Source organism: Physeter macrocephalus, chromosome 13, assembly GCF_002837175.3.
Source record: "Physeter macrocephalus isolate SW-GA chromosome 13, ASM283717v5, whole genome shotgun sequence".
Classification (NCBI taxonomy): Eukaryota; Metazoa; Chordata; class Mammalia; order Artiodactyla; family Physeteridae; genus Physeter; species Physeter macrocephalus.
Genome location: NC_041226.1, coordinates 5,422,075 through 5,430,132, shown reverse-complemented (window position 1 = coordinate 5,430,132; position 8,058 = coordinate 5,422,075). Strand labels below are relative to the sequence as shown.

Genomic DNA, 8,058 nt, shown 5'->3' with positions numbered 1-8,058 from the left:
GCGTCCGGAGCCTGTGCTCCGCGACGGGAAAGGCCACAGCAGAGGGAGGCCCGCATACCACAAAAAAAACAAACAAACAAAAAAAAAACTCTTTCATGGCCTCCAACTCCTGTCTACAGATTACCTCATTCAACAGGGAACTTTTGATTTCAGTCACCTTCTCCACCTCCCAGTCAATCCCCCCGCACAAGCTTCCCGTGTCAGTAATTTCGCCCCATACCTCGACAGGAGTCACCCTTCTCTTTCCTCACCTTCCACATCCAATTCCTGGGTTCTACTAATTCGGTGCCAGTTTGGCTCTCAAATGTATCTCAAATCCGTCACTAGCTTATGGCCCTTCCAGGCCACTTCAGCTCTTACAGTTTATCTGCTTCTACCCTGGCCTCTCTACGATCCGTTCCGACACACTGTGATCGGTTACTCAGATGTCTTCCCACTGTACTTCCCACAGTCCTTTCCACGCCAAAGCTCTTCCCATGGAGTCTATCGTAGGCCCTTCTCCTCCTTGCTGGCCCTGCTATAGATATGCACATCTTCTTTCAAGACCTTTATTTCCTCAAACCACCAGTGTTCTGCTTCAGGACTTTTGCAAGTGCTGTTCCCCCAGAATGCCTTTTCTTTTTGCACAGCCAGCTCCTTCTCTTCCTGTAATCTCTGGAAGATCCTCTCTGCTTCCACACCTAAAGCAGATTCCCCTCTCAGAGTACTGGGGGGTGGGGTGCTCAGGTTCAAAGGTAGACAGATATTTAGGGTGAATTAAGAGTCAAGTTGGGGTAGGACAGGTATGAGACACAAGGCTGAAGAGGTAAATAGGGCAGCTGTTAAGTGTGATTTACGAATATTTTAGGTTTTCCCAAAAAATCATTTTCCCCACATGCAAGTTTCCTCTTCCCTGTCCTTACTTCCTCTCAAATACTGTTCCTTTTAATGTAACCCTGGGCTATACTGAGATACCTACCCAAGGACTGAAAATATTATCTGGTCATCCCAGTTTTCTCCTTCTTTAATATATTAGCATCCTGAAATTAGAGCACTGACTGGTATCTATCCTATAAATGCTACCATGAAGATGGAGCCTGATACCACCTAACATTCTCACGTGAAACCAGAATTTTCACAATTCTTTCAAATTATTTCCCACCCTTGCCCAATCTACCAATCATAGCAAAGGATGCAGTTGTCTCATGAATTACTAAAAACATCTAGGAAGAGGCCAAGTCCTCCCTTCACTCCCACCTTTCCTTTCTAGACTTTCCACAGCCTATCTGGGGTCATGCTCTATTGCATCTCTCCCTCGCCCCCCATCACAGGTGTGCACACACACTCCTTTCAATTCCCTTGATCCAAGTCCTTGTCTAGGCCTCTGATTATCTCATAGTTTCCTCACTTTCAATGTTGGTTCAATTAAAAGAAAAAAAAAAACCCACAAAAACCTAAAATAGTCAACCTCGAGGACAAAGGAACAAGAACCACTCAAATCAGTTTAAATAAAAGAGGGAATTTATTAGAAGAATACAGTTTCTTGCAGGGACTCCAACAGCTGAAATGGGTTAAGAGCTAGAAGCAGGCCTTTCTGCAGGACAGATCATGTTGTAATCACAACGTTTACTCTGGGTTTTGCAAGAGCAGGAATAGAATATCCTAGTGGTCGGTCCTCCCTGTATAGTGCATAAGGGACTAGAATGTGGCTTCATTTCTGCTGGCTTTTTGATCCTTATATTCCTTTATGCTGGCCTCAAACTTGTCAAGCACATGCTGGCAGACATTCATGAGCTCAGTCAGGCCTCTCTGAAAGGGCTCAACAGCTGGAAGGGCACCTCGAGTCTGTATGCGCAAATTAATTTTGCTCTCTGAAGGATGGGTTGTAGTGTAACCACAAAATTCCACTTCCGGGTTCTTCATGATCATGTAACGAAGAGAATTTCCTAGGGTATGGTCCTCCTCGTGCAATACAAATGTCACACAGTGTCTATCTGTCCCAGCTGCCTGGACCATTTCCAGGGCTGTCTTCCTCTCGCCTTCAGCCATTGGGGTCTTCAATCCAGATATTTTTCTACACACATATTTTTTATAAAAATGAGATCACACTGAATACGGTTTTGTAACTAGCTTTTTTTCATCTACTATATCACAATTGCAACACGTTATTACTCTAATGCACTCCAATTACACAGAACGATTAGCATTAGCCCTTATTATTTTTCTGCCTCCACGTATTCTACCAATCAATAATTTATTGCCTCCAATTTCTCCCTCTTCCATTTGGCCATCCACATGGCCACAAGGTGAGTGCCCTTAAAACAAAAAAGTTTGCTAAAATTTTCTTTTGGTAGGCTCACAAGAAAGGAATAGGCTGCTAAAGGATGAAAAGGAAGTTGAAAAGCGTGGAAAAACGCAGATTATCATAAAAATAGAAACTAAAGATCATCAACGTGCAGGGCCAACGAGGGCTTCCGTTTGCAGGAGGTAAGGAAACTAGAATGGAAAGTCTGAGAAGAGCACCAAGCAGAAGGGAGAAAGAGCACATAGCGCACAGAGTGGATCAATTAGCGCTCGGCACAGAGGAGGGACTTGAGCCCGACCAACACACCACCCCCATCGCTCGGGGAACAGTGGCCTGGTGCACGTTAGCTTTATTTACTCTTCCTGTTCCAAATGGGGGTGGGCAGTTAGGGGGCTTAACTCTGGTCTCACAACTCGTGTTCCCTCCTTGATATCGAGTGTACTGAGCGTCTCCACGCAAGCAACCCAGGTGTCCCCCCCTCCCTTCCCGATCGGGGCCCCTCTCCCCGCCCTGGCGCCCACTGCTCCCTCCTAGACTGTCCTCCCAGCCAGGCCCTCGCTGCCAGGCCGGGCCGCGGAGGCTAAGGCCCCGGTCGGCCGCGGACTCCCGGTGCAGGGCGCGGCCAGCTCCTCCCGCCCCCCTCCTCGGCCGTTACCTCTCCAGCTCCTGGTCGTCTTCCATTGCGGGGCGACTTCCGGGATCCTCAGGTGGTGCTGGCGGGCCGGAGGCGCTGCCCCATACCTCGAAGCGAGCAGGCGCCACAGGAAGGAAGGACTGAGGGGAGGAGCGCCGGCGGAAGGAGGGAGGAGGAGCCGCAGCGGCGCGGCAGGGCCCGGCCACTGGGCGGGGCGTGGAGGCTCCGCCGCTGAGCCTCGCCCACGGGCCCCGCCCCCGGCGCGCGGAGGGCGGTGGCCAGGCCTGAGCGGTTCACCTGCGCTCCGAGCGAGTCGGCCCGCAGAGCTCGAACAGGAGACTGGTGCGGTCGGGCTCCTGCCCCGCCCCGAGGCCAAGACCAGCCAGTGGGCGCCGGAGCCCAGCCCTTGGCACCTTCCCTCCAGGTGATGGCGAAGGGGGCGGGGCCTTACCTACCGCCCCTAGATCACCTTCCTTCTCGCAGCCAGGATGGGGCCTCTTTCTGACTTGCTGCTGGCCCGGTGGGTGACGGGATTAATCCCAGGGAGGACCACACCTCCCGGGGACGGGGGCGTTCATGGCACGACAGACTTACACTATAGATGAGCAACACACTTTGAAGAATTTCACCACAGAATAGCATGGGTGTAACACGGTATTTGTCTCATCTGGGATCTTGCAGCTGCACAGCTCAACTGGGTCAAAGGACAAGCGTTTGTTTTTTATCTTTGGCGGGGAGGGGAGGAGTGAGAGTTTGGAAGGAAACTGTCCCCATTCCCCATCTTTTCTTTTCTAGGATCTCTTTCTACCCCTGGAGTATGTCCTGCCTCGCTTTGGACGTCCTTTTCCCTTTACCCTTTTGGCCTCTTAAGCCTCCTCACCTGAGGAACCTCCCGCTCACCTTTGTTCCCAGGTGCCCCTGACCCCGCCTCGGCAACCTTTTACCACCCAGACTCGCTCTCCGCCCTCCGTCCCCTCAGGTGTTCTTCTTCGCCAATAACCCTCTCCCCTCCTGGCGGTCCTGCTCCCCTCGCCCCCCAGTCACCCCGGCCAGCCCCGGTCCCTACCCCCGACCCCCGCTGTCCTCCCGCCCGACACGCCCACAGTTCTGTTTCCCTGCGCCACCTCTTCTCCTTACCCCACCCCCGATCCCCTAGATGTTCACCACCTCCCGCAGCTGTTCCCCTCTCCTCCCGCCGTCGGCGGTGAGCGCAGAAGGCACTTCCCGAGCGCGGGGAAATAAGGCGGGCTGCGTGGACAGCCGAGGGGTGGGGGAGGGCGGGCGGCGAGGGGCGGTGCGGGCTCACTCTAACTCCTAGTGACGGCCCCGGCCTGGCTCACCCCCCGAGCTCTTGGATAGGCGGAGCCGCCCTCTGGACCGCCCCCTCCCGCCCTGTGCTGTCGCCGATTGGCCCGGGTGCGTGTCGGGTTGCGCGGCTCGGCCCTGGCGTTCGCCCGCGGGATGGCAGCAGGGGCGGTTGAGAAGTGAAGTCTTGGCCAGAGTTTGCTTCTTGCCAGGAAGTCCGCGGCGGCGATTCCCAGCGGACCGGAGGCTGGGCGGCCCCGCGGTCCTTCAGCGGGCCGCGGAAGCGGAGCCGACGCTGGGCTGCGGCGCCGGGAGCCGGGCGTGCATGGGCAGGCGCGCTCCCCCGGTGAGTAACTTTGCCCTGCCCGCCTCGCTCTGCGCCGGCTCGCGGGTCCGGCCGCGCCTCAGGTGCGGGCGGCGTGGGGTGTGGGGCGGCCGGCGCCCTGGAGGCGGCCGGAGCGGCGCCGCGGCGTCTTCCGCGCTCTCCTCGCCCGGCCGGGCTGCGGGGACGCGGACCGGTGTGGGGCCGCCGCGCTGGTCCGGGGAGGAGGGCGCGGGCTGCCGGCGCTGGGTGCCCGCCGCTGTTACCGTTTGGTGGTTCCGGCCACCGTCTCTCTGGTCTTTGCGTCGCTTGCTCCAATTTTAGGAAGGGGAGAGGTGGAGATGAGTTTTCTGTTCCTTGCGTGTATGTTGCCGTGAATGAGAGTGCCGCCAGCTGCCTTACCTCGGTCTTGTTCCCTGCAAAGGAGTGTGGGGAGAGATCATACCCTCGGTCCCAGCCTGTTGCCTGTGAATTCTCACCCTTCGCTTTAGACTGGAGAGGGTGGGAGAGAGATTTGACGTCTTCGAGGGAGTAATTTCAAAATTCGGATCTTGATTTGGAAGCAGTCGCACCCAGGGCACCATTCAGGAAAGACATCACTCGCTTTTCAGAGCTTCATGCCCTGTTTTAGACGAAGGACTTTCCACTTAGATGTAGTGTTTCTTCTGATGTTTCTGTGTACATTTAAGGTTATGAGTTAGGACGTGCGTATCTGCCAGGAGCTGCAGTACACTCGTGCGTGGCCTTAACTGTGTAGCTGTTTTCTTTTTAAATCACAGAAGCGAAATTGAATGAAAAGCAGCGGCGGTTCAGGAGGAGGAAACAGTTGTGAGCTCTGGTTGACTGGAACTGTCTTCACTTTAAGAATTTCACATTCTTGCAGCAGTGGTACTTATCTGTAGATTGGCCTTCGTCCCAGGACAGATTTTGATTTTTATTTATTTTTTTTCTTGCTTGTACTGTGACGCAGCACTGATGAAGTTGATCTCAAATTTTATTTCCTTGGATAGATTTGATTCCCATCTCCACACCCCTTTAGAAAATGGACTTTGATCTTGTATCCTTTTTGGCCTGTCAGAGCTTTCTTGAGCCACGAATAACAAAAGTTTTGCCTTTTTAGCTTGTCCAAGTCCCACACATGAGTTTTCCCATAGGGGTAAAATGTAGGCCAACTCGGAACCGAAGTAGAGTAATACTACTTTTAATTTGTTCCACCTGTGTGTTGGCAGTCATAATTCTGTAACTTGTTCCTCCTCTCCTTTTCTCATCAGGTTATACATTTTTCATTATTTATTCATCTAGCAAATGGGTGTCTTCTGTGTGCCGGGCATGGATGGCAGAGGTCAGCTCTTGCCCTGAACTGGCTCGTGGTGTTGTTGTTTGGAAACTGATCCATACCTCTCTTCTACCAGCTACCTGAAAGCAATTTGAACAGGTGCTGTGGGAACTTAAAAGTGGGAGCATTTCTGCCTGGAGCTTGTTAAGGAAGGCCTCACACAGACACTTCAGATTGCTGAGAGATTTTCGTTCTAGGCAAAGGGGCTAGCGTGTACGGTGTTGCTTTATGAGAGCTGCGTATGGTTCCTCTGGCTGAAGGACACAGTGTCTGGGGTTGGAGTCGTGGCCAGGGCCTGGTGTATTATTCATTTCCGAGCACTTAGCACTTTGCCTTGCTTACAGTGGGCACTCAAATATTTATTGAACTGACTCGAACAGAAACGTGAAGGATTTTGTATGCCGCATTAAGAAATTTGGACTTTATCCAGTCAGTGATACCGAGCTGCTGATTTTAAGCAGGAGAACGTCTTGATAACATGTGCATTCCAGGAGGATAACTGCGGCAGTCTGGAGGATGGTGAGGGTCCAGATGGGAAGGAGGGAGACAGAGCAGGAGCTGTTATACTGTAGGGTTTAAGTGCTCAGCACTTTTCGGTTCACGTTATCTGGGTTTGAATCTGGCTCTGTCGCTCATTATGTAACCTCTTTCTTCCTTAGGTTCTCATTTCATAGCGTTTGGGGGATAAAACTTGAAAAACATGTATGCTGCTTAGGGTAGTGCTTGGCACACAGGAGGGACTTGGTAGATGCTCGTGGTTATTCTGCGTGAAGGCAGTGGAAGTAGAGATGGTGCGGTTCTTGAGAAGTGTAATTGGTTGGACTAGGTAAGTGACTGCATATGATTAATGAGAGAGGGGTCATTCCTAGGTTTTTTGACTTGAGGGCATTGGAGTATACTGGTTAAGTTGGCTGTGGAGTGAGAACAGGGGGCTGAATTCCATGACTTACCCTTAGAATTACTATCCTTACTGAACTTTGGTTCCCTAACATTTAGAAAACGGAGTACTTGTCTAGTAGGGTTGAGGATGAAAGGAAATTACGCATGTAATGCCCTTGGCGAGTACCTAGCACATTACACGTGCTTAATAAATATTAGGTGTTCCTGTTGTGGTGATAACATCAACGAGCCAGCGGAATGCTGGAAGTTACGAGAAGGAACAGTTAAAAACAGTTGGTGGTAGGAATAGGGAAAGGAAGATAGTTTTGGACCAACCCATTGAGGTGCTCATGGGTGATTGAGAAGTCTGTAATGCAGTTGTTGGATAGACGTGTCTGGCAACAGCTAGGAAAGAATGGAAAAGAAAAGAAACAAGAGTTCACATAAAGCCTTTGTGGGTGTGGTCAGCTTTGTGGAAGATTTGGGGGAAGGGGGACAGAGAAGAGGTTTACATATGGCGGTGCCAGGAGTGTTGGTGTCGGATATTGGGCATCTCTAGCCTTAAAATGCATTTTGGCCACCATCACAAGGGAACTCCAGGCTCCTATAATCAGGTTGGCTCTATGCCCTTCTCCCCCTCCTCTTCTTCTCCTTCCTGATCACACCCCCAAAATCCAAGTACTTTTTAATTTTGTTAGGCAGAGCCATTTAACTTTTCCTGTTTATGGGGCTAAAGTTCACTCTAGGCCCACCTTCCTATGTCAAAATCCAAGGTTTCTAGAAGAATCAAAGTTCTCATTTCATAGGTTTACTTAGGAGGTAATGTTGGTTCTTAAAAATATATATATATATATATATATATAAAGATACGTTATGTATATCTGTGTATATCTTCATGTAAAATTATAGTTGTAGAAGACTTAGGCCTAAAATGACCTTGTTAAGGGGCCTGGGAGATTTACAAAATAAATCCCCTTTAGCTTTCCTGTCATGTCTCTTTTCCTCAGAAAGTACAAAAGAGTAGAAAAATCTGTGATTATGTAAGTTTTTTGGTTGGTTGGATAGAATAAATGGCTATTTTGTGTATTAACTGATGAGAAGTTGTTAAGAGGAGTTTTTTAAGAAGCAAATGTTCATGATATACATTCTGGTGATAAATGCATCTAGTTAGTATGTTTTTAAAGAGGCAGGTATTGTAGGCTCTGTCTTTCAGAATGTATGCTTCATAAGAGCAGGGATCCTGATTTGCTCACCGAAGGAGAGTCCCCAAGTACTAGAGCCATAAATATTAATGTATG

At 50.6% G+C, this 8,058-nt stretch overlaps 2 protein-coding genes across 2 annotated transcripts in view; both read right to left on the bottom strand.

Moving 5' to 3' along the window:
- Nucleotides 1-3,058, bottom strand: part of LOC112065424 (protein POLR1D-like) — a 42,500-nt gene extending 39,442 nt beyond the window's left edge. Inside the window, exon 1 of the mRNA XM_024126026.3 lies at nt 2,940-3,058. Within this exon, the coding sequence (XP_023981794.1) occupies nt 2,940-2,965 (26 nt within the window). The 5' untranslated portion in view covers nt 2,966-3,058. The remainder of the gene's footprint in view (nt 1-2,939) is intronic.
- Nucleotides 1,479-3,069, bottom strand: POLR1D (RNA polymerase I and III subunit D). Its single transcript, XM_024126025.2, has 2 exons — nt 2,940-3,069; nt 1,479-2,053 (listed from the first exon to the last, which is right to left on the bottom strand). The coding sequence occupies exons 1-2, from the start codon at nt 2,963-2,965 to the stop codon at nt 1,678-1,680; spliced, it is 402 nt and encodes a 133-aa protein (XP_023981793.1). The 5' UTR covers nt 2,966-3,069; the 3' UTR covers nt 1,479-1,677.
- Nucleotides 3,070-8,058: the final 4,989 nt, after the last annotated feature.

What these genes read in the sequence shown, in the direction of transcription:
- POLR1D (XM_024126025.2), bottom strand. Translation starts at nt 2,965, where the DNA reads ATGGAAGACGACCAGGAGCTGGAGAG. An exon ending in GACGACCAGGAGCTGGAGAG is followed by an intron (nt 2,054 to 2,939) that starts GTAACGGCCGAG and finishes ATATGTGTGTAG; the next exon opens with AAAAATATCTGGATTGAAGA.